The sequence below is a fragment of the Lynx canadensis genome, chromosome X (assembly GCF_007474595.2).
Source record: "Lynx canadensis isolate LIC74 chromosome X, mLynCan4.pri.v2, whole genome shotgun sequence".
NCBI classification, from domain to species: domain Eukaryota; kingdom Metazoa; phylum Chordata; class Mammalia; order Carnivora; family Felidae; genus Lynx; species Lynx canadensis.
Window position 1 is genome coordinate 74,852,987 of NC_044321.2, and position 27,205 is coordinate 74,880,191.

The 27,205-nt window shown below is 35.5% G+C and overlaps 1 protein-coding gene across 9 annotated transcripts in view; it reads left to right on the forward strand.

The window, feature by feature from the left end:
• Positions 1-27,205, forward strand: part of DIAPH2 (diaphanous related formin 2) — a 1,054,294-nt gene that overhangs the window by 482,647 nt on the left and 544,442 nt on the right. For all 9 annotated transcript variants that reach the window (XM_030305030.1, XM_030305024.1, XM_032592287.1 and 6 more), the window contains one exon: positions 12,914-13,153. In XM_030305030.1, coding sequence (XP_030160890.1) covers positions 12,914-13,153 — 240 coding nt within the window. The remainder of the gene's footprint in view (positions 1-12,913; positions 13,154-27,205) is intronic.

Sequence of the window (27,205 nt, forward strand, 5' to 3'; positions counted from 1 at the left end):
CCCTACTCTTTCTTTTCACTTACTACCAACCGTCTAATCTTTTACACACCAGAGTAAAAGGAAAGCACTTAGGCTTCAGAACCTCCAATATCTCTTCTTCCTATGAAGCTATCTCCAGCCATATCTTTTATTAACATATTGTCTGTCAAACCTCAGAAAAAGGGATAGCTTATTATTATTACTAATTTATTGTTGCTCTTCTTATTTACAGAAACAATGCATTAAGGAGCTACTGTGTCTGATACTATGTTAAGCATTTTTATATTCACCATCTTATGTGTTATATGTATCTATGAAGTTTTCACTTTTATTAGCTCCATATTATGAATGAGGAAACCCAGGTGAAGGAAGGCTAGGGACCTTGTCCCAAGGTTACATAGCAAGTACTAGATGCATAATTCAAACCCAGGCAGTCTGATATAGACAGTGCTTTTATTGATTTTTATTTTAAAATTGTATTTATTTTTATATAGATATATTTTATTTGAATTTTAGTTACTTAAAATACAATGCGATATTAGTTTCAGGAGTAGAATTCAGTGATTCATCACTTACTTACAACACCCAGTGCTCCTCCCAACAAGTGCCCTCCTTACTACCCATCTAGCCCATCTCCAACCCACCTCCCTCCCATCAACCCTCAGTTTGTTCCATATCATAAGAGTCTCTTGTGGTTTATTTCCTTCTCTTTTCTCCCCCGACCCACTTTCCATATGTGCATTTGTTTTGTTTCTAAAATTCCACATATGAGTGAAATCATATGGTATTTGTCTTTCTCTGACTTATTTTGCTTAGAATAATACATTCTAGCTCCATCCGTGTCATTGCAAATGTCAAGATTTCATTTGTTTTGATGGCTGAATGATATTTCACTGTATATATTTATTTTATTGAAGAATAGTTGACATACAATATTGTATTAGTTTTAGGTGTACAAGATAGTGCTTCAATATTTATATAAGTTACAAAATGGTCACCACAGTAAGTCTAGTTACCATCTCTCACTATGCCAAATTGTTACAATATTATTGACTATATTCCTTATGCTGTATATTACTTCCCAATGTCTTATTTATTTCATAACTGGAAGATTGTACCTTTTAATCCCCTTCAGCTATTTCATTTATCCCTCCACCACCCTCCCCTCTGGCAAGTACCAGTTTGTATTCTATATATTTGAGTCTGTTATTGTTTTGTTTTTTGTTGTTGTTGTTGTTGTTCATTTGTGGCTTTGTTTTCTTAGAATCCATGTATAAGTGAAATCATACAGGATTTCATTTAATATAACATTTCATTTCATTCATACTTATTTCATTTAGTATAACATCCTCAAGGTCCATCCATGTTGTTGCAAATGACAGTATTTCAGAGTAATATTACATTACATACGTAACACACATCACCACCACCACCACCACCACCACACCTTTATCTATTAATTCACTGATGTACATTTAGGTTCCTTCCATATCCTGGATATTATAAATACTGCTGTGATGAACATAAGGGTGCATATCTTTTCAAATTGGTGTTTTTGTTTCCTCCTGATAAAGAGTGCTTTTAACTGCTATACTGTTCTATTGTGTGTGTGTGTGTGTGAGAGAGAGAGAGAGAGAGAGAGAGAGATGCTCTACTATATGCTAATTTACTTGTCTGTGTTTTGAGCATTATTGTCTCTTGCCTGTTTTAGAGTTCTGTTTTTATTATATCTTCAGTTTGTCATTCTGCAGTTTGACTTCCTCTTCAGAAAAAAATAAAACTTAAGTCCCTCACTTCCTAAAACTGAATAAACTGATAGCTGGATAGATGAATGAGTGAAAATCATTTCTTGACCCTGAGATCCCTGATAGCTGCTGCTCTGTCTCCATTTCCTATCATCTGTTTTTTTTTTTCAAAGATTAGTTTCCTTTTCCTCTACTTCATTGCTTCTCATGTACTATCCAACAAACAACAATCAGAATTCTGCCTTGAACAATGCGTTGAAAATTACCTAAGAGGTCATTAATTACCTCCTAATTGAATCTAGAATATACATCTGATCTACTCTTCATCTGTGTCATTACCACCTTAGCCCCAAGCCAGCATCATCATTCTCTTTAACAATTATGATATACTTTTAGCTTCTTGTCCCCACTCATGCTTTTGCCTTTCTCCAAGTTAATCTCAGTGCAGCTCTCAAATGTGGCATTTCTAGAGTTTTTTGTATTGCATCATATAATTTATCTGATTAAACCATCAGTGCTGTTGTGTGGCACTAAGGCTACAATATAAACTCCTCACCAGGATTTACCACCTCTCTCACTTTTATCTCCTGTTGCTTGGCTTCTTGCTCATGTTCCCTCAGCCACACTGTATTTTATTTTTCACTTTTTTGAATTTACCATGCTCTTTCCTGCCTCTGGCAGGAGATTACACATGCTGCCTCCTCTTACACTCACTTGCTGCCTGCCTCTTTCCTGCTTATTCTTCTAGTCTTGGCTTAAAGTTCATTTTGCCAGTGATGCCTTCACTTACCTATCAGTCAAAATTCAGTCTTCCTATTAAAATCCCTCAGAGCGCTATTTTTCCTTTATCTTTCTAGAAGTTATCATGGTTTGTAGTTATTTGTAAGGTTGTTTATTTCACATCTGTAAATCCCCGCTAGATTGCAACTTTTTCAAGTGCATGCATCATGCTGATTTTATTCACACAGTATACACTTAACATATATTTGCTGAATGTATTAACTCGAATGCAAAATCAAGCAAAATCAAGCGGGCTCTTTTTAGTCCTGATTCTGTATCCATATGGTACTGGGTAACATGGAAGGATTTAACCTCCTTATTGAAAACTTTTCTTTATTTACCTTCTCTAACAATAAATACTCTTTCCTGACTTCATCCCTATGACCACTGCCAGTGCCCTGTGGAGTTTCCATTATCATATAATTTCTTGGATAAAAAAAAAAAAACAAATCTCATCAGTTAGGAATAATCATATGTTAGAAGTGAGATCATTCCTGTAAGATTCATTAAAATCACCATCATCAAAAAACAATCAAATTGGCAAACCTGGGGGAAAACGTGGCTTTGACTTTTTGAAAGAAATAAATTTATCTGAGACAGTGACTGGGCTGCTAAGCTTTCTCTAAACTTTTTGGGTCTTTTTAGCAGCCACATCTTTGGGCTTGCTTGTATTCATATTTAATAAGCTAAGAAGAAACAAAAGGGGAAACAGAAAAAATAAACTAATAATAAAATTCACTGACCTTTTCCTCTGTATAGAGGCAGACCACCTGGTAAGAGGGATGTTCTACTCCCCACACCTATGATCAATAATTCTTTTCTTTACTGGGGGTAGATTGTCTGCATAGCTTCCCACTGATTTGTCCTCCAACCTGCCTCCCACAGAACTGAATTTGGTACATTGTTGTAATTATGTGCTGTACTTTTACTGGGGGAAAAACATATATCTTTGAAAGCTTTCCCAGTTAGAACCCCAGCAGGAGCTTTTAGATTCTTTAGAAAGTGTATGCAGCTCAGCTGTTCTCAAACCTCAGAGCTGTGGAAATCCCCACTTGTTTTGCAGTGAGGATGGAGACCTATACTGTGTGTCTATTAAACTAACACATCTTCTGAAAAAGAAGACAATAATTAGTTCTTTTAGTAATCACTACTTTGTTTTTCTGAGTTCAAAATTACCCATATTTTTTTTCAATTAAAAACATTCTAAAGCTGTAATCTAACAAAAATGTTGGCTAGCCTTGTGCATCAAAACATTTATAAGAAAAACACAGATTATGTGATATTGCTGGCAGTACATTTATCTTTTTTTTTGTTTACACAAATACATAAAGGTGTAAGGAGTAGATTTATACCTATAGCTGGAAGTACAACTATGAAGTAAGTGTGCTTTTTAATTTTTTAAAGCCTCATAAGAGCTTATGAGCTCTATTGAAGTTAGCTTAACCAGGTGAAAAGGAAATTTTTAAAGGCTTTTTTTTTCTCTCCCAAATATCATCAAAGGCAATTAATTTTGATGGAAAAGTGTAGCTCTTCTATTCCATTAATGCTAAGCCATTATTCAAGTTTGCATATTCATTGAAAAAAAAAACATTTTTATTTCATCTGCTTTCATTCAGTGTGTTCACTGTTTTCATATGTAATGCCCTGATTGTTTCTATTTTCATTGTTTTTGTAAATATGAATGCTAGCTCTTACTTTTTAAGGTGTATTAATTTTATTGAAGGAAAAAGCTGGCTTAATAACTTTGAGATCAAGGCAAAAAATACTTGCCACAACTCATTCTCAAATCCATGTGTTCATATTCTTGTTCACTTCATTGACTTCTCATAATAGTTCATTTTGTGGCAGGATTGCTTACTTACATCGGATTTTGCAATGAAATAAATAAATAAATAAATAAAATAAAATAAAATAAAATAAAATAAAATAAAATAAAAAGTAAAATAAAACAACCTGAAAACTGAACATTCAGATTAGGTCTATGAATGTCAGTCAGTTTTGCTATTGATTTCTTTTCATTAAATTTTAAAAATCAGAAGTTAACTCTCTTCCTCCCTCTGTATATCAGTAATCTCTAATACAACAGCATATCACAACAGTCATTTTGATGGCCATTCTTGGCCTGAAACAGTTGTTTTCAGAAGGATGTTTTGAAATGGTCTCAAATTCTTGAGTTTACAGTGTCTTTTGGGGTGGACATTGTTACTATGTTTTGTTTCAGACTAAAGAATAGTAGATGTTTGTTGATGCATAATTTCCATCTATCACTATCTTGGGGAACGTGTTCTCTATCAGTATATCATTGTTTTTTGATATAGAGTTAGTATTTTTTAATTTTTTATTTGACGTATAGTTAACATGTCATATTAGTTTCAGGTGTGCAATGTGGTGATTTGGCAGCTCTTTTATATTATGAGACATTACATTTTTCCAAAGCCTGATGTTATAGACTATGGTTCTTATCTCTCCTTACATCTAATATAGAAACATTTGCCATTGGCTTCATGTAGTAGGTGCACTTGTATTGATTATTTTGTCTGGTCTAGGTATAAAACATACTGCAGAAAGTACAGTAATAAGCAAGAGAGATCCTGTTCTTGAGGACATTGTTGGCTAAAAGAAGATAAGAAAATTGCTTCATAGAGAATCACAGATGTCCTTGCTGTATTTCCATACATTGAGGCAGAGTTCTGCTCAGTCATTGAATCTAGATTTCACACCTTTTATAAGCAGTTCTGTCTGCTGTTTAACTTAATATACCCTTCTTTAATTTGACTTCATTATTATAACCTTCATTACAGTTACTGATACAAATTATTCTGTATATGCTATGTGTGGTGAGTCCTAATAGTATTTATTTGTGAAAAACACATTGTAACAAAGTGTATTTGTTACAAATATATATGATAGGTCTAATGAATTCTTAATATTATATTTTGAAGAGACTATAAGATCAATTATGTTTGCATGCGATGGTCATTGAAGGTGTGTTTCTTAACAGTGCAAAAAGAAAGATAAATAACCTTAAAGGTGGGCAACATGTGGGAGCAGGAGCAGCATGTGGTTATCTCCTCCTCCTTCACACATGACTTTTACATTTGTGCCTTTTTTCTTTCTCTTTGGATTCTTTTTAATTTTTCTAGTGTTTATTTATTTTTGAGAGAGAGAAAAAGAGAGAGACAGAGAGAAAAAGAGCCAGCAGGGGAGGGGCAGAGAGAGAGGGAGACACAGAATCCGAAGCAGGCTCTAGGCTCTGAGCTGTCAGCACAGAGCCGGACGTGGGACTTGAACCCACGAACTGTGAGGTCATGACCTGAGCCAAAGTTGGATGCTTAACCATTTGAGCCATTTAGGCACCCCTCTCTCTGGATTTCTACAGTAGTTTGGCAGTAGATTGATATTCACCATCTGCCTAGGTGGCGGAGTGTGTGAAATTTAAATCATATAAACAAAACTATCTCTTGAGTCTTTGGGGAAATAACCCACTTGTAGCTGCTCTCACTAAAGCTGTCAGTGCATTGTTTTAAATATAGTACAGATCAGCTAAAGGAATGGTAGCTGCTTGATGTGATTTGATAGACAAGTACCTCATAACAAAATAAATCCCCTATATAATACAACACCATGGTCAACATCCCACAGTACTTCAAGGAATGCATTATAAAACAAAGAATGTCGACTAAAATGCTGCCAGGGATCACAACAGAACACAAACATGCATTTCAGTCGAGTTTGTGTTTTTAGTTATATCACTTAGGTGCACTTAAGTGCCTTTTTGAGACATGAGCCTTTTAATAGTTGTATCTGTGGCTGGGGATGTTGCTCTGCGCTTCCTATTATTTCTAAGCTTAGTTATCCAACATATTCCCTTATATACCCAGATCCTATAATAGAGATTCAACTCTTGTCTATCAGTGTACCCTGGTCTGATTGTAAAAATTAACACTTCTGATTATAGAAAATTCTGTTCATATGATCAATGAATACTGATTCGTGGCCACTGTAAAGAGATTAATATAGCATTGCCTCCTCCATGGTCTTCCAATTTTACATTAACACATTTTCAATGATAACATTTATAATAGTAAATATATATTATGCATTAAAACTGGCTGAAGGGAGCACAACACAATATTTACAGTGTGTTCAATAGATAGTGAATGCTGTTTCTCACCAAGCCCTGAAAATACATTCCTTAATTGTGAATGAGAGAAACTTTCCCTCAGGTTTGGTAGAACAATCCATGGCCATGGTTTCTTTTTGGGTATTTCTGAAAATGAAGAAAGAGGATAATAACAACAATAGCTATTGTTTTACTTTGTGTCAGCTACTATGAGAGGAGAGTTACACATAGCATCTTATTTAAGTCTGACTGCAACTTGCATGGGTTAATTAAGGAATGAATTTTACTAATGGAGAAATGAAGTCTAACAAACATTAGGTAACTTATACTAGGTCATAAATTAGAAAGTAGTAGAACTGTAGTTCAAGTCCAGGTCTGTGTAACTCAAAATCCCTATTTCTTTCACTGCAACTTGCATTATAAGTCTGGAGAATGCAGGGAATGGTTTCTCTCACTCTCTGAGAATTAGGGGAAAATTTCTGTCAGATCTACTCTTCAAAATATTTATACAGGGCTCTGCATTTGGGCCCCGTATCAGATTGAGCCTGGGCAGTATTGTTGGGATGTCCCATATGGTAGCAAATTACTTTATGTGGGAGGAAGGATACCCTCCTCTTTACCCATATAACTCTATTATGATACATTTTAATCCTCTCCCTAATCCAGCACTTTGCTGATTTCCGAGTTCCTATTTGTATGAATGAATTCATTCACTCTTTCTATAGTTATTATCCTAAGCCATCTGTCATATTTATCACCTTCTATGCCCTAACCTATGTTGTAGATGGTAAGTGAATGAGGAAATTTTGTCAAATCCAAGGGCAACTCTGACCTCTTGCAACGTGCAACCTCTTCCCAAATCAGGGTGACTGATGATGGGTTATATCCAGTAAGAACAGTTCAACAAAGCTAATTCCCTAGCATTTCTGTTTGATATCTTAGCTAGAGAACTATTGTGGGGACAGTGAAATATTATTATTATCTGTTAAGTTTGTTCAGTAGACAATCTGGCTGTCCTCCTTGCGAGATCTGAAAAATGGCTAGGCAGTTAAGAACTACTTTTAAATATTTAAATGTCTAATATATGCAAGACCCTGAACTAGGTGCTACACAAGGTGCAGTCTTTGACTCTTCTCTCTATGTACTCACCTTATCAACAACCTTGCTTCCTATAGCATCTGTTTGGATAACTCCCCAAATCTGCCAACTCTAACATTTACTTCCTCCTAAACTTAAAGGCTGAATTTCCAAAAGCTACCAGATATAATAATAATACCTAAAACTCAAAATGTCAACAAAGCAGTATCAGTTTCCAATAATACAGGTGTCATTTTACCATTTATATTAGGATCTGTAGGACAGGGAAAGGCTGGAGGGATCAGAGAACACATTTAAATAGTCTATTTTAATAATTCAACAATGAAGTACATAAAACTTAAGCTTGAATGACGAAAACGGAAAATAAGAGACAATTATAAGAAACTACTCAAGTTAAAATCTAGTCAAAGAATGATATTAAATTACATTATGTTTACTACAATGTGATGATCATCCCAAAATTTGGAAGCTTAGTAATAGAAAGCTAGTAGTGTCTTTGTTAGTAGTAAGATATACTATTTGATGTCTGAGACGATAGTGAACCAAGTTCACTTAGATACCTATATATATATATATATATATATATATATATATACACATACATACATATATGTATGTATATATATATACACATATATGTATGTATATAGTACCATATATATATATATATATATATACATATATGGTACCTTAGATATATATATATATATATATATATATATATGGTAACAGCCAAGTGATATTTTTATTTGTGGATTAGCACCCTTTACTCCACCTTTCCACAAGTCTAGAAGCAGAATGAAATATAAGGAAGTAATATTTATGGATCATTTATTTGGCTCCTATCTAATTATCAAAAGAAGACTGATCCAGGAATTTCCCATGCCTCATAGATGAAGAAACTGAAGAGTGGAGAAATTAGGTAGATTAGTTTCACAGGGTGAGAAAATGTGAAAGTTTCTAGATTCTATCTTTAACTGAATTTGCTACTAAGATGCACCTTACCTGCACCAAACACTGCCTCAATCCCTGATTAGCTTGCTGTAGTATAGGCAGCAGAAGATCAGGGGAAACACTTTCATCTGAAACAAAGCAACAGACCAAACATTAAACTGCAGCAAACCAGCATCTCCGTCTGCCTTCATTAATGCCAACCGTGTTCTACCTCACAACAGACTTAAAACCTTGGAGTCATCTTTGACTATCTTCTCTCATAACTAATGCTAAATCCTATTGCTTCTTCCTTAATTCCATCTCTCAAATCCATTGCTTCTTTCCCCTTCCTACTGTCAACATTGTAGCTCACTACCTGTTTCTTAGGCCATTTTGAAGAGAGAGTACTAATGCTCTCGCTGTTACTAACCTCTCCTTCAACCAATCATACATACTGTTCCCAATGTGATTTCAAGAGGCATTGTGGTGTAATAGTTGAGAGTTTGGGTCATGTGACCTGAATGCCTGAGTTCAAATCTCCAGCTCTTTAACATACAACTTGACTTTGCACAAATCACTGAGTATTTCTGTGCCTCACTTTCCTAATCTAGTGCTAATAACTTTTCCTAGGATCGTTTTGAGACCAAATCAGTTAAAACATATTTATAATACATATGCAGAAAAATGTCTGGCACAAGGCACTTAACACATGTTAATCACTGTTATTGTTACTATTATTATGAAATTGCACTTTTGGTCACATTATTTCAGTTAGAGGTGGTACTAAACAATTAAATATTAAAAAAATGATTGAATCCATGTTCTCTTGATTTGTAGACCAAAAACTGAAATATAAACCCTGGAAAGGATAAAAATATGAATGAAGACAAGTAGTAGTAGAACTGAAATAAAATTAAAAACCCATGTAAGCCTAAGGTTTAAATCACTGGTTGATCTGGGACCAATGCCACCCTGGTGAGCTGGGTTCCTATAAGCCCTACAAAGCATGGCCAAAGGGCATGTACATAATGACTAGCACCTGATCACAGTAGCTCTAGGGCATTTTTAACCATCAGAGAGACAAAAACTACTTCCTAAATATATAAAATGATAGAAACGTGTGTGTGCAAATGCTTGTCAGTTACCAATGAAAGGAAAGGAAAAATAAAGTGGGGAGGGATTTAGAGAGAGTAGTGGAGGCATAAAGAAAGGCAGAAAGTCATAGAAACTTAGGTTCCCACACAAACGTACACCAAGAGATTTGTGCATTCATGGTGATAGAGACTTTGATATGGTTAGCTTCCGATTTCATGGCCTTTACATGGACTCATTGGGTACTTTGGTCCACATTTTGCCCCTAGGGATGTACCTCATATATTCCTAAGTATAAATCTTTTCTCACACCATTGTTTCTACACCCTTTTGGCTCCAGTTTTTGCACTCACTCTCACTCTCTCTTTTTCTCTTTCTCTCTGTCTCTTTTTTTCTATCCATTTGTGTCACCTCTACTGTGAAGTTTTCATTAAACATTGTAGTCCTAAGAGATTAAGTCAGAAAACTCTCTAGCACTTAATTTCTGTTTACCTATCTAGAATCATATGCTAGTTCTATCACTAACTATAGTTATCAAGTGACTGTGTTATGAGTTTTAAGCTATATTGGAAACTTCTGATTTGCTAGTATGTCTTATACTTACCATGTGAGTGCTGAAGAAACTGTAGGATGGTTTGTATAATATTACCCTGGTCACATAAAAAAAAAAGAACTATTTATAAGCAATAAGATCTACATAAATATAGTAACAGGTGGATATTCCCCACATACTTTTATAAGTCTATCTATAAAAAGCATGAGAGCATATAATGGGGTAAGAAGAAGGCCAAGTTAATCTTTGGGGACACATATACCCATGGTTAATGGGCAAGTTAATTTCAAAAGGCAACCAACAGAATGCAAAAAGATATTTGCAAATGACATATCAGACAAAGGGCTAGTATCCAAAATCTATAAAGAACTCACCAAACTCCACACCCAAAAAACAAATAATACAGTGAAGAAATGGGCAGAAAATATGAATAGACACTTCTCTAAAGAAGACATCCAGATGGCCAACAAGCACATGAAAACATGCTCAACGTCACTCCTCATCAGGGTAATACAAATCAAAACCACACTGTGATATCACCTCACACCAGTCAGAGTGGCTAAAATGAACAAATCAGGAGACTATAGATGCTGGAGAGGATGTGGAGAAACAGGAACCCTCTTGCACTGTTGGTGTGAATGCAAACTGGTGCAGCCGCTCTGGAAAACAGTGTGGAGGTTCCTTAAAAAATTAAAAATAGATCTACCCTATGACCCAGCAATAGCACTGCTAGGAATTTACCCAAGAGATACAAGAGTGCTGCTGCATAGGGGCACTTGTACCTCAATGTTTATTGCAGCACTTTCAACAATAGCCAAATTATGGAAAGAGCCTAAATGTCCATCAACTGATGAATGTATAAAGAAGTTGTGATTTATATACACAATGGAATACTACTTGGCAATGAGAAAGAATGAATTGTGGCCTTTTGTAGCAACGTAAATAGAACTGGAGATTGTTATGCTAAGTGAAATAAGCCATTCAGAGAAAGACAGATACCATATGTTTTCACTCTTATGTGGATCCTGTGAAACTTAGCAAAAGACCGTGGGGGAGGGGAAGGAAAAAAAAAGAGAGGGAGGGAGCCAAACCACAAGAGACTCTTAAAAACTGAGAACAAACTGAGGGTTGATGGGGGGTGAGAGGGAGGGGAAAGTGAGTGATGGGCACTGAGGAGGGCACCTGTTGGGATGAGCACTGGGTGTTGTATGGAAGCCAATTTGACAATAAATTTCATATTTATTTTTTTTTAAATTAAAAAAAAGAAAAATTGTGAACTGTGCCTTGCTTCCATATTAAAGTAGATATGATCTATTCAACAGCTCATTTGCTTCTTTGGAAGGGTACTTTGTGGCTTAAGGACTTTTATGTTGTCAAATTCTTTTTATCTTATCTACAAGATATCTCAGTGCCTACTCTGTGCCTAACATTTATATTCAAGAAACTAAACTATATGTGCCAAAAATAAATATAATTAGAACTTTTAATAATTTCTTTTCATTGTTGGTGTGCTTGTGTTGTTCATATGTGTCTATCCCCATCTCCACCTCTGTCTCAGAATTTATTTGGTGAATGAAAGCTATTAAAATGACTTGGAGCTATAGGAAATTAATGACCAAAAGAAATTATTATCATAGGAGCTATACCAAAGGGAATAGAGAACATGCACGATATCTATGAAATAAGTAATTAAAACCTAAGTTGAACTGTTTTGAAGAAAACCATTATAGAATTTTTGAATAATGTACTTAAAAGTAAGTTGATGTGATTTTACCATAACCTAATTATATAGCATGAACATTTTGTCAAGTAGAAGAAATTCTTTAGAGCATATATAAATATTTAATATATTTGGTGAATAGAAATCATAGGTTTAAAATTATTAAATGTTCAATCAGACCTAGTGTTCTGATTTCAAACAGCATAGTAATAGATAATTTCTTGGGAAATGTGGTTCACTTACATTTTCTGTCATCATGCACATCTTTTATCTGTGGCCACACTATTCACTCAAGCTCAATTTGATGTTTGTAAATTTTCATAGTTCACCTCAGGGACAAATTTTTGGCAGTTTAAATGCTATTGATGACTTATGATTATGGAATTAACAAACAGCAAATGTTTAGCTTCAATAATATTTTCTTACTGTTATAAGGATGATTTGTTTAAAACTGAACAACTAACTTTTTAAAATTTTTATTAAAATATTCCTTTGGTGGGGCACCTGGGTGGCTCAGTCGGTTAAGCGTCCGACTTTGGCTCAGGTCATGATCTCACAGTCCGTGAGTTCGTGCCCCGCGTCAGGCTCTGTGCTGACAGCTTGGAGCCTGGAGCCTGCTTCAGATTCTGTGCCTCCCTCTCTCTCTAACCCTCCCCTTTTCATGCTCTGTCTCTCTCTGTCTCAAAAATAAATAAACGTTAAAAAAATTAAAAATAAATAAAATATTCCTTTGGAATTTCTAAAACAAACCAAAGCAATGTTTTTTAAGACCCAGAGAAAATTCATTTTATGCAGAAATTTTACAGTACAGTCTATAAAGTTATCTCTATTGGAGAGTGAAATAACAGGCTTTATATATATGTTCTTATAGAGCATTTCTTGTCTTACAGATGAGCTCAGTGAAAATGTTGCGGCCTCGTCTCAATAGCATTCTATTCAAGCTCACGTTTGAAGAACATGTAAACAACATCAAACCAAGCATCATAGCAGTAACTCTTGCCTGTGAAGAACTGAAGAAAAGTGAAAGCTTTAACAAACTTTTAGAGTTAGTTCTTTTGGTTGGAAACTACATGAACTCAGGCTCGAGAAATGCCCAGTCTTTGGGTTTTAAGATCAACTTCCTTTGTAAGGTAAGATAACATTTATTTATTTATTTATTTATTTTTTTTCAACGTTTATTTATTTTTGGGACAGAGAGAGACAGAGCATGAACGGGGGAGGGGCAGAGAGAGAGGGAGACACAGAATCGGAAACAGGCTCCAGGCTCCGAGCCGTCAGCCCAGAGCCCGACGCGGGGCTCGAACTCACGGACCGCGAGATCGTGACCTGGCTGAAGTCGGACGCTCAACCGACTGCGCCACCCAGGCGCCCCAAGATAACATTTAAAGGTAAGATACAATATTAATTTCATCTGTGAGAAGGGTCACTCTAAATAGAAAGGTACACAAGCCAAAAAAAAAAAAAAAAAGTACGCTTTAAAAGAGTGAATGTTGGGGCGCCCGGGTGGCTCAGTCGGTTGAGCGTCCGACTTCGGCTCAGGTCACGATCTTGCCATCCGGGAGTTCGAGCCCCGCGTCTGGGCTCTGGGCTGATGGCTCAGAGCCTGGAGCCTGCTTCCGATTCTGTGTCTCCATCTCTCTCTGCCCCTCCCCCGTTCATGCTCTGTCTCTCTCTGTCTCAAAAATAAATAAAATGTTAAAAAAAATTAAAAAAAAAAGAGTGAATGTTATGGTAAGTGAATTATATTTCAATTAAAACATATATATATATATATATACATATATATATATATATATATATATAATTTTAGTGCAGTAAAGTCTCAAAGATATTGCATATACTTTTGTAGTATAGTACTAAACTTTCTCATCAGATCTTACTGGAGTTTGTAAGTAAAAAGAAAATTTGCTTTTTATAAAGTAGTTGCAATCTTGTATTTCATTCCCCTTGTCTCTCCAAAAGGTATTTGAGGAGCTAAATGTAATGAGGTAAATAGCCAGAAACTTCTTTTTAAGTATGCTTTGCTTATTCTAGTCTAAGCCAACAAAACTCTTTATTGTTAAACAGTGTTGTGTTAGTTAAGTTTATATTAGGTGTAGTCCATTAACTAAAACTTGAAAGAAAATCAAGTGGCAATCATCTTATTGTTTTGATCAATAATAATGATTGATCAAGTCATTTCATGGTATTATTTTTGAGATTTTAATTCTTGTGAGAAGTACTAAAATAGAGAAACCCAGAGGTGATTGTATATGCTCATTTCTAGGCTAAAGTGAACCACTTTATTCAAGAGAAAGATCTGTCTGTTACAAAGAGAAAGATGAACAGACTCTGAGGTAAAGACCTGTGAGAAAGATAGAGAGAAAAATAAATCTGAAAACAAGAAATCCCTCTTTAACATCTCACCATGCTTCCACTTTGTTTTCTTCTCACATCTTAAAACACTGCAGAACTTTAGTTAGTTCTTGATGTAGCTTATAACAAGAATCCCGAATGTAAGAGTGGATATAAATTTCTTTTCTATTCATGCATTAGATAGATATATATGAAATATACGTGGAACAGCATTTTAATATGTATCAAAAGTGATTTGCTTCTGGTAGTTCTAACTCAGACAGGCAAAGAATAACATTTGTAGTAATAGGATATATAGTGGAATTGTATATGTTTACTTGTGATTTATTTTTGAAGGGTGTGAGGAAAGAGGGCCAGAAAGATAGGAAAGATCATCTGGATTGCTAGACCTGGTAAAAAAAAAAAAAAAAAAAAAGTTACTCCCTCTTCTTGTGATATTAGGGGACATTTGGAATTATTTGATAATCATAGAATAAGGCAATGCTTGTAGTAAATGGAATAAGTCATAGCCATATTTGTAGGATAGATCTAAACATTTAATACATTTTCATTCTTTGCATACCATATACTCAGTACTAATAAAGTCATCTCTTACGAAGATGCTACTTGTTTTGAGTATATGCTATATGCATAGTGAGTGAATCTTGAAGGTGTTTTTGGTGAATGATTATAAAAAATATCATAAATTAAAAGAAAAGGTCAATGGAAATTTATATTGTATGCCTATTTCACCTTTGATTCATATAAAGAAGACATTTAAAACAAACTCTCCTTATTTGAATAAATATGTACCTTTTTAAAAGTGTCTTAATTTCACACTATTGCAATTAATTACATGAAGTGATTTTTTGAAGCAAGAATGAGCAAATCATTTATACACCAGAACAAAAGATTATATTCATCTCACAGAAGGATTTTATAGTTACATCTTATATTTCAGAGAAAAGCTTCTTCCTGTCATCTACCATTCAAATAAAAGTTCTTCCATACAGCACTGATCTGACATCTATCACTAGAGGTATGCTCAAAGGATTCAGCACAAAGATTTTTCAACGTTTTTTTTTTTTTTTTTTTTTATTTTTTTTTTATTTTTGGGACAGAGAGAGACAGAGCATGAACGGGGGAGGGGCAGAGAGAGAGGGAGACACAGAATCGGAAACAGGCTCCAGGCTCCGAGCCATCAGCCCAGAGCCTGACGCGGGGCTCGAACTCACGGACCGCGAGATCGTGACCTGGCTGAAGTCGGACGCTTAACCGACTGCGCCACCCAGGCGCCCCCAGCACAAAGATTTTTGCCAACTTCAAATAAAATAAAAATAATCTTGTGGGAAATACTATCATGTAGTAATAGATGTTCTAAAAGAGAAGAAGTGAATGTTTTAAAATGCCCCCTTCCCCCACCCTCCACTTTTCAGTAGGATTTTATCTTCAGGGAAATACTTGTCATTGAGAAAGAGAAATATCATATATATGCATGATATTCCCCTAATGTCTAAGATTAAAAGGATGCTCCTGGAATACAAAGGATTTTGAGTATGTAAATGTCTAAAATGACAGAAATTTACCGAAGTACATAGAAATAGTTAGCTTAGGTTTGTAATCTGTTCAAACGTGAATTAACTACTGATGTATGATTAGCTAGAATTGCTGTTAAAGTCCAGTTATAAACAATTACTGGTTGATTTTTCTTATTTTTTTTCCTTAAAGAATCATAGAGGGAACTTCCTTTGTAGAGTGATGATAATGCCTCAAAAACTGATACCATTTACCCACCTAAATTACTCTAATGATAATTTCCTTTCTCAGTGAATTTAAAACTATAATCTGCTCTTCACAAGAAGCTATAGAGTATGTTAAAATATTCACTTACTTAAAAAGGAGCTATGGTATAAGCAGTTAAGTTTATCAGATGTATTTTGTGGTAAAATAATATTAAAAATTCAGATGGTCACAGTTGGCTTCTATAATATTTGGGAAGAAAAGGAAAACAGATGCGTTAACCTAAATGTCAAATATAACTAAATGGTATCATTACTATAAGTACTACCCTCACCACAAAATGCTTTGTTAATTTGCAGCAGTGAATTATCACTTTGTGAGTCACTAAACCAGGGTTCTGAACTGTAATAAAAGTCATTTCCATGCATATAAGTTTCCAATGTTAGCTTGGCCCCTGCTTGCCTGTTGATTACTAAAATTTTAACCAATAGCAATGGTGCACTTCAGGGTCATTTACTTAGGTTTTCAGTAATATACAATAATATACATAATCTGCATAAGAACAAAACATTTGAGAGGTGCCTGGGTGGCTCAGTCAGTTAATCGTCTGACTCCTGATTTTGGCTCAGGTCATGATTTCATGTTTCATGAGTTTGAGCCCCGCATCTGGCTCTGTGCTGGCAGTGTGGAGCCTGCTTGGGATTCTCTCTCACCTCTCTCTCTGACCCTCCCTCCCTCTTCCTCTCTCTCTCTTTCCCTCTCTCTCTCTCTCTCAAAATAAATAAATCAACATTTTAAAAAAAGAACAAAATATTTAAAAATACTTAGCACTCCCCATGCACTAAACTTTGTGGGTATATCAGATAAGGATCTTTGTTTGCAAGCAAGAGAAAGTGATTCTGCCTGATTTAAGGGAGGCGGGGAGAAGGAATTTCTCGGGAAGATATGAGATAGTTCAGTCAGAAGCTGAGGAAATGCTGAATAACTTGGCCTTTAAAAGAGCAGCAACTATGGCAGCTTTGAGAATACAGAGAGCAGTAACAAATGGAAAGTATTTTCAGGAAATTATCTTTGGGCCTATTAACTCCAACTATTTTCCTCCTCCTTTCCCTGAGTTTGATTCAAGTTCTTATTATAAAGACTGACTGACCTAGTGTGGATTAATTACAAGAATACTCCTTGTCCAAGGGAAAGTAAAGAACCTTGTTTAACAGAACTACCAAGACTACCTGCAATGGAAGAGTGGTCATGTCCTAAAGGACGCTGTTAATTAAAGATAGGGACACCAAAGATTAGGGGCAGATGAAGGGATATCAGGCAGACCCAAACAAAGGCAAAATGAAAGAGATCATTAGTACACCAGAGGGATACAAACAATACAGAAGACACACAGAAATCTCAAGAAGCTAGTGGTACAGTTAAATAGCCAGGAAATATACTACATACAGAGTATTGTGATAGCCAGATTGTATCACAAGATACACTGTCAATGAATATGAAGATTAATGGCCATTGAGATTGACAGGACTTCAGAGAGGGAGGAATTTTTAGTGATGGGGTGAGGATGAACAGTACTATAAAATGGAACAGAAGGATCTTGAAGGATAGATAGAATTATGTTATATAAGGGAAGAAGCCATAACCTTACAAGATGGGAGAAAGCTGGACTCAGAAATTTTACTTTAGCTTCCATTTTGCCCATTACTAAGTAAGCCAGATTTTCATGGCTGAGTCAGTTACTCTTTATGAAACCCAGTTAGTGAACTATAAATGAGGAAATGCAGTGACCCTTGTTTATTTTGTTATATAGGGTTTTTTTCAGGGTCAAATAAAATGATTTTTGTCAGAGTTCTTTGAAAAATCATAATGTTAAATGGTAGTAGTTCTTTTATGAGATTATTGATTTTAAGAAGGAGAGAGAGACCGATCATGAGTGGGGTGGGGCAGAGAGAGAGGGAGAGAGAGCATCCGAAGCAGGATCCCGGCTGTCAACACAGGAACCATTGCAGGGCTCGAACTCACGAACCATGGCATCATGACCTGAGCAGAAACCAAGTCAGACACTTAACCCATTGAGCCACCCAGGCTCCTCAGTAGTAGTTCTTTTTAATGATGATAGATAACTAGGTATAATCATTGTACATTTGAAGATGAATTAGAAAACCACATTGTCTGGAATATTGGGTATATGTTGGACAAAAATGATAACATTAGTAGGCCGATAGAAGATTTTGAGTTACTTGTATACTAGTTTAGATAACCTGCCTTCATAACTTTTTAAAAAATCATTCACAATTCATTTCATAACTTAAGAAATCCACAGACCTTTCTTTTTCTGCCTTAAGTTAATATCCCCTTCATCCATACTAGTCTCACCCATACTAGTCACCCATTTCTAGTCATTCTAGTTGGACAGAGAGACATAATAAATCATGATACAGTAGGATGATGTGCTTTTGTACAGATTTGAAATAAATTATACAAAGAACCTGAAGAAAATATTTACGTTTACTGTAGAAAAATTTTGTATACATTTTATTTTTAGTCATTAGCATTAAGATGATAAGGTAGTTTTTTATGTGTTCCTTTTCCTAAGATTCATCATTTCTATAAAGTATGTATAACATATAAAAGCCTTATTTTCTAGAGACTTTCACATGGTATTAGTGACAGAATATTGTAGGTATTACCCCAAGTACACAAAGAAAAGTCTACAACTCCCCCATAGAAGTTATAAGGAAAGTAAAAGAGGTTCAGTTTTAATTAAAAATAGATTACTTATCATAAAATATGATTGAAAGGAAAATTACTATGTCCCTGGAAGCAAAATGTGGAATATATAGTCCAAGAAAAATCTACACACACACATACACACACAAAAAAAAAAAAAAATCAAGGAAAAAAGTCCTAAGTACTCTAAGAATTTCACATTTTATCATTCTTAGCTGAAATGAGGTGGATTGTTTCCATATAAATTTATAATATTAACATAAGAAGGTGACTAGTCTTCAGTCTGCAGATAAGAAAACACACTCAGAGAAGGGAAATACTTTGGTTTGTGTATTGGTCAGCTCTGGCATCCATAACAGAATACCACAGGATGGGTGGTTTAAACAACAGAACTTAATTTTCTCACAGTTTTGGAGACAGGAAGTCCAAGATCAAGGTGCTGGCCTGGTTGGTGTCTGGTGAGACATCTTTTCCTGGCTTGCAGATAGCTACCTTCTTGCAGTGTCATCAAATAGCCTTTCCTCTGTGCCCCACATAGAGACAGAGAGAACGAGTTATATGTAAGCGATGAATCACTAAAGTCTATTCCTGAAATTATTATTACACTGTGTGTTAACTAAGTTGGATTTAAATTAAAAAAAATAGTTGAGAAAGTGCAGGAGAGCTCTGGTATCACCTCCTCTTCTTATAAGGACACTAATCCTATCAGATTAAACCCCACCCTTTTGACTTTATTTAACCTTAATTACCTCCTTAAAGGTCTTATCTCCAAATATAGTCAAATTGGGGGTTAGTGCTAAAACAGTGGATTACTCAGGATTGGGACAGTCCCAGGCAACTCAGGATAGTGGGTGGTCACTTAAGTTATGAAAATAAAGGTAGGGTCCTAGCCTCCTAATAATGTTCCACTTTCTCTCTTTTTTAAACATGTAACTGAAACAGCTTGTCTTTTGCATTTTTATAGTGTCTTTCACTCCTCTTCTTCATCTAGTTTTTGCTCTTTATTCTTCTCTGGTTCCCATTGCACACTTTGAACACATTACTAGATAATTGTTTATACTTTAATTATTTGATTTCTCATTCTCTTTCAAGACCCAGAACTTATGGAATTTGGATGTATATTTTATTCTACATTAAATCCCCAGGGTCTATTTTATATGAAGCCATCAGTAAATTACTCTTGAATGAAAGCCAAGAAATTTGATTCAATAAAGGGTTTGTTGTCAGTGTTTGGCATAAATATTAACTTTTTTTTTTTAAATTAGAGAATTTAGTTCCTCACAGATGTAAAGGTTATATTGTTTACCAGCAAAACTATTGAATATGTAATTGTCATACTGCTGTGGTTTATTTGTAAAAACATAAAAAAATATTGTTTGCTATAATTATAAACCAGCAATTCTACCTTCAAATATAAGTCAGTAAATATGGGAATTAATTTATAACCAAAGATATTTTAGAAAACAACCACTGTAGGATATACTGAAAGGCACCCCACCGAAGTTCAATAAATCCTAGTCAGTATTCCACATATTTGGTTGCCTGTGTGTTACAGTTTATAAAGTGCTTTTCTTATGATTCAAGGAGGTGAATTATTATTAACCCATCTGCAAATTAGGAAACTAAAGCCCATTGAAGTAATGCAATTTTTCCAATTTGAAAAAGCTAATAAGTATCCAAGTTGAGTCTTAAATCTGTTTTCTATGTCCCAAAACTTGCAAGCATACTGTCTCTCACTGCACTGTAACAGAATGTTTGGTTATACATGGCTCATTTCAAGGAAGCATACAGAACAATTCTGCCACTTATGGAATTCTAAAAATGGAGAAAATGACATGTAGATTTTCTTGATTCTCTAGTAGCATGTAAAATGAGGAATCTCTTTTCTTATTCAAATTGAATTAGAAGTAATTGCAGGCATAGTAATAGAAAATTTCTCTTCCTGGGATGCCTGGGTGACTCAGTCAGTTAAGAGTCTTACTTCAGCTCAGGTCATGATCTCAGTTTGTGAGTTCTAGCCCTGCATTGCAAGCTCCGTGTCAGGCTCTATGCTGACAGCTCAGAGCCTAGAGCCTGCTTCAGATTCTGTGTCTCCCTCTCTCTCGCTGCCCCTCTCCTGTTCATGTTCTGTCTCAAAAATCAACAAACATTAAAAAAAATAATAAAAAATTGAAAGAAGAAAATTTCTCTTCCTCTAATAGATTTTAATGTATCCAGGCATTAGAGCCTATATATTTGTAATAAAATAGCATTTAATAATCTGCATAATTATAGAGCTATCATTTGGTTTTGTATGTATAAGTTCTCAGAACCTATCAGTTTTGTGTAGGCAAGGTTGGCTGCTGTTCTCAAGATTTTACAAATGAGAATCTTCTCTCCAGGAAGATAACTTACCCAGAATCACTCAGTGTCAGAGGCAGAGTTAGAATCCGACTTTTCCTGGGACTCAAATTATGTCAGTGGCTCAAGCTACTTTTAGAATTTGATGATCTCTTTTGCTTCACTGAAATATGCTTTTTCCTATAAGAGAGTGTTTAGCATTTCTCGAGTTTAGGGAAGTTGTGGTTGATAGTTGGCTGAGAAGAAAATTGCTTTGAAGGATGTAATTTGTATTAGAAAATTCCATGTAAGGGAAGATTAGACTCTCAAGTACAGGGTTGGATGGAATGTTTGATCTTCTTCCCAAACTTTCCATTTCCTCCCTGTGGGTCCTTTAAAATTTCCTTCCTGTGGGACTATTTGTAGGGAAGAGTCTTCAGTTGGTGATCTCCCTGAGTCACTAGTTGTAATCAGTGACATAGATCCAAATGTACAGCAAAATACAGAGGAGCTCATTTATGTTACTTTGCATTTTAAAATGTCATCCTGTAAAATAGTGACACCCCATACTACTTGCTCATAATTTATGACCAATAGACACAAACATTTCAAGTTAAGGGTTTGTGTGTGCCACATTATATTATTCCATGTAGGAACATTTACCATTTTTGACCTCTGAAACAACTAACCAGCCGAGAATGATTTAAGGATGGGATATCATTCTCAGCTTTAAATGGTTTCCTTTGTTCAGCTTATATGATGGTTGACCTTTATTTAAGTCCATTGTGTTTTATTGAATTGTGCTTAATGGGCTTGCATCATTGGGAACCACTGAATAGTTTCTTGGGACCTTAAAGGTAAATGCTGCACTATTGTGATACTATGCCAGTGGGACATTTTAGATTCAGTTTCCATAATTGTGTCATGGGTTTTTGTTTCCCTCATTTATTCAGGTAAATCAACATACCAAAATTCATAATTTTCAAACAGCAAGCATTAATATTACTTAAGTCAAAAAGTCCAAAAGTGTTTAAATTTATAGAACACTAAATTTATTTTTTTAAGTTCTTTTAATTCCCATATGTTACTTGTTATATATCCTAAAGCACATACTATTACCCAGTGCATGTGGATTTGTGCACATAGGCAAATGGTAGTACTAAAATATTGCTTCGGTGGTCCCATTTCTCTAGTAATTAGGATGTTTGGATACCAGCTCAGAAATTCAATCCAAAGCCCTCACGTCTGATGCATTTCACACCATTTAAAATATAAACAAAACACAAGCTACTTTTTCTGAGCTTCTCATCTTTAAAAATGCAGCCCTCCAAAAGTTAGAAACATATGATCTTGGCTCCCTGATTTTGTAATCCCATGAACATACCACCATATGTTTTGAAGACTGTCCTCCAATTAGAAAATCAGCTTCTCCCACTTCTAAGATGTAGAGTATGTAGTCTCTTTATCTCTGTACTATAGTGGTCTGTACATACAGATTGACATAAGTAGAAAGAACACTTGGTGATGGTAGTATGTATTCCTGTCTTTACAGGTGCTTTCTTCTAAGATGTCCATCTCAATTTTTACAGATGGTCATGACATTGTAGAGATTCATGTTAATGTGTAGATGCATTATATCTTTCTTATTCTCTGTAGCCTGCATTATGGGACTGAGATGGGAGAAAAAGCAAACTGCTGTATTAGCATGAGGAAAGCTATATGATCATGTTGGGCACAGGAATTAACCATTTTTGTGGATATGCTTCAAGTAGGTATACAGGCATACCTCATTTTATGCACTTTGCATTTTGCAAATGTTGTGTTTTTTTACAAATTAAAGGTTTGGCAAACCTGTTTCAAGTAAACCTATAAGCACCATTTTTCACTTGGTGTCTCTGTGCCACATTTTGGTAATCCTCAGAACATTTAAAACTTTTTCATTGTTTGTTATAGTGATCTGTGATCAGTGATTATGACTTTCTGAAAACACTGATAATGGTTAGCTTACAGTATTTTTTTTTAACGTTTATTCATTTTTGAGAGAGGTGTGAGCAGAGGAGGGGCAAAGAGAGAGGGAGACAAAGAATCTGAAGCAGGCTCCAGGCTCTGCACTGTCAGCACAGAGCCTGATGCGGGTCTCAAACCCACGAGCGGCAAGATCATGACCTGAGCCCAAGTCAGATGCTCAACTGACTGAGCCACCCAGGCACCCCAGTTTAAAGTATTTTTTAATCAATTAATTAATTAATTACGTACATAGGGGTTTGTTTTTGACATAATGCTGTTGCACACTTAACAGACTACTGTGTAGTGTAGACATAACTTTTATATCTACTGGGAAACCAAGAGGTTAATTTGAGTTGCTTTATTGCAATATTCACTTTACTGTGGACTGGAACCAAACCTGCAATATCTTTGAGGTATGCCTATAGTTATAAAAGCATATGTCTATCACAATACCTTTTTTGAAATTGCAACTCTGATTAAAAGAAGTTCATACATCTACTCTCCTACTTGCCTCTAAAAATACACATCTCCTGAGCTTATTTAAAGATGTTTCTCGGGGCGCTTAGGTGGCTCAGTCGGTTGAGCGTCCGACTTCAGCCCTGGTCATGATCTCGTGGTCTGTGGGTTCGAGCCCCACATCAGGTTCTGTGCTGACAGCTCGGAGCCCGGAGCCTGTTTCAGATTCTGTGTTTCCCTCTCTCTCTGACCCTCCCCTGTTCATGCTCTGTCTCTCTCTGTCTCAAAAATAAATAAACATTAAAAATTTTTTTAAATAAAAAAAAATAAATAAAAAAATAAAGATGTTTCTTTAAGTTGAAATATTTATTGATTTACATTCATTGGTGCCAATTATCTTATATTTTAAATGTAACACTTGTTTGCTTTTTCAGAATCTGATTACATATGTTTAGATATTACCACATGTACAACACTATAAGCTGTGTGAAAACTTCATTATAACCACTCCCCACAATTTTTGGTTTACTAAATTATCTATAGAACACTAGTTTGTAAATGTAATCTGTCTGATGCAGACGTGATCAGTATTCCTTGTTTTTTTTCTTTTAAATATTAACATTATTTAAACCATTCCTTTTTTTTAACTTGTTTTATTTATTTTTTTTTTTTTAATTTACATCCAAATTAGTTAGCATATACTGTAACAATGATTTCAGGAATAGATTCCTTAGTGCCCCTTACCCATTTAGCCCATCCCCCCTCCCACAACCCCTCCCATAACCCTCAGTTTGTTCTCCATATTTATGAGTCTCTTCTGTTTTGTCCCCCTCCCTGTTTTTATATTATTTTTATTTCCCTTCCTTTATGTTCATCTGTTTTGTCTCTTAAAGTCCTCATATGAGTGAAGTCATATGATTTTTGTCTTTCTCTGACTAATTTCACTTAGCATGATACTCTCCAGTTCCATCCACGTAGTTACAAAGGACAAGATTTCATTCTTTTTGATTGCTGAGTAATACACCATTGTGTGTGTGTGTGTGTGTGTGTGTGTGTGTGTGTATGTGTGTGTGTGTATGTGTGTGTATCACATCTTCTTTATTCATTCATCCATCGATGAACATTTGGGCTCTTTCCGTAGTTTGGCTATTGTTGATAGTGCTGCTGCTATAAACATGGGGGTATATGCGTCCCTTCAAAACAGCATACCTGTATCCTGTAGATAAATGCCAAGTAGTGCAATTGCTGGGTCGTAGAGTGGTTCTATTTTTAGTTTTTTGAGGAACCTCCATACTGTTTTCCAGAGTGGCTGCACCAGCTTGCATTACCACCAACAATGCAAAAGAGATCCTCTTTCTCCACATCCTCGCCAACATCTGTTGTTGCCTGAGTTGTTACTGTTAGCCATTCTGACAGGTGTAATGTGGTATCTCATTGTGGTTTTGATTTGTATTTCCCAGATGATGACTGATGTTGAGCATCTTTGCATGTGTCTGTTGGCCATCTAGATGTCTTCATTGGAGAATTGCCTATTCATGGCTTTTGCCTATTTCTTTACTGGATTATTTGTTTTTTGGGTGTTGAGTTTGATAAGTTCTCTGTATAGATTTTGGATATTAACCCTTTATCTGATATGTCATTTGTAAATATCTTCTCCCATTCTGTCAGTTGCCTTTTAGTTTGGCTGAATGTTTCCTTCGCTGTGCAGAAGCTTTTTTATTTTGATGAGGTCCCAGTAGTTCACTTTTGCTTTTTGTATCCCTTCCCTCTGGAGACATGTTGAGTAAGAAGTTCTGCAGCTAAGATCAAAGAGGTTTTGCCTGCTTTCTTCTGGAGGATTTTGATGGCTTTCTGTCTTGCATTGAGGTCTTTCATCCATTTTGAGTTTATTTTTGTGTATGGTGTAAGAAAGTGGTGCAGGTTCATCCTTCTGCATGTTGCTGTCCAGTTTTCCCAGCGCCACTTGCTGAAGAGACTGTCTTTATTCCATTGGATGTTCATTCCTGCTTTGTCAACGATTAGTTGGCCATGTGTTTGTGGGTCCATTTCTGGGTTCTCTATTCTGTTCCATTGGCCTGAGTGTCTGTTCTTGTGCCGGTACCGTACTGTCTTGATGATTACAGCTTTGTAGTAAAGCTTGATGTCTGTGATTGTGATACCATCTACTTTGGTTTTCTTTTTCAAAATTGCTTTAGCTATTCGGGGTCTTTTCTGGTTTCTACACATTTTAGGATTATTTATTCTAGCTCTGTGAAGAATGCTGGTGTTACTTTGATAGGGATTGTATTGAATATGTAGATTGCTTTGGGTAGTATCGACATTGTCACAATATTTGTTCTTCCTATCCAGGAGCATGGAATCTTTTTCCATTTTTTTTGTGTCTTCTTCAATTTCTTTTGTAAGCTTTCTATTCTTTTCAGTGTATAGAGTTTTCACCTCTTTGGTTAGATTTAGTCCTAGGAATTTTATGGGTTTGGTGCAACTGTAAATAGGATCGATTCCTTGATTTCTCTTTATGTTGCTTCATTGTTGGTGTATATCAGTGAAAACAATTTCTGTGCATTGATTTTATATCCTGTAACTTTGCTGAGTTCATGTTTCAATTCTAGAAGTTTTTTGGTGGATTCTTTTGGGTTTTCCATATAGAGGAAACCTATGTTTCCATATGTCATCTGCAAAGAGTGAAAGTTTGACCTCCTCCTGGCCGATTTGGACGCCTTTTATTTCTTTGTGTTGTCTGACTGCAGAAGCTAAGACTTCCAATACTATGTTGAATAACAGTGGCGAGAGTGCACGTCCCTGTCTCATTCCTGACCTTAGGGGGAAAGCTGTCAGTTTTTTTCCCATTGAGGATGATATTAGCGTTAGGTCATTCATATATGGCTTTTATGATCTCAAGGCATGATCCCTCTATCCCTAATTTCCTGAGGGTTTTTATCAAGAAAGATGCTGTATTTTGACACATGGCTTCTCTGCATCTATTGAGAGGATCATATGGTTCTTGTCCTTTCTTTTATTGATGTGATGAACCACGTTAATTGTTTTGCGGATATTGAACCAGCCCTGAATCCCGGGTATACATCCCACTTGGTCGTGGTGAATAATGTTGTTAATGTATTGTTGGATATGGTTGGCTAATATCTTGTTGATGATTTTTGCATCTATATTCATCAGGGAAATTGGTCTATAGTTCTCCTTTTTTGTGGGGTCTCTGTCTGGTTTTGGAATCAAGGTAATGCTGGCTTCAAACAAAGAGTTTGGAAGTTTTCCTTCCATTTCTATTTTTTGGAACAGCTTCAAGAGAATAGGTGTTAACTCTTCCTCAAATGTTTGGTAGAATTCCCCTGGAAAGCCATCTGGCCCTGGACTCTTGTTTTTTGGCAGATTTTTGATTACTGATTCGATTTCCTTACTAGTTATGGGTCTGTTCAAATTTTATATTTCTTCTTGTTTCAGTTTTGGTAGTGTATATGTTTCTAGGAATTTGTCCATTTCTTCCAGGTTACCCATTTTATTGGCATATAATTGCTCATAATATTCTCTTATTATTGTTTTTATTTCTGCTGTGTTGTTTGTGATCTCTCCTCTTTCATTCT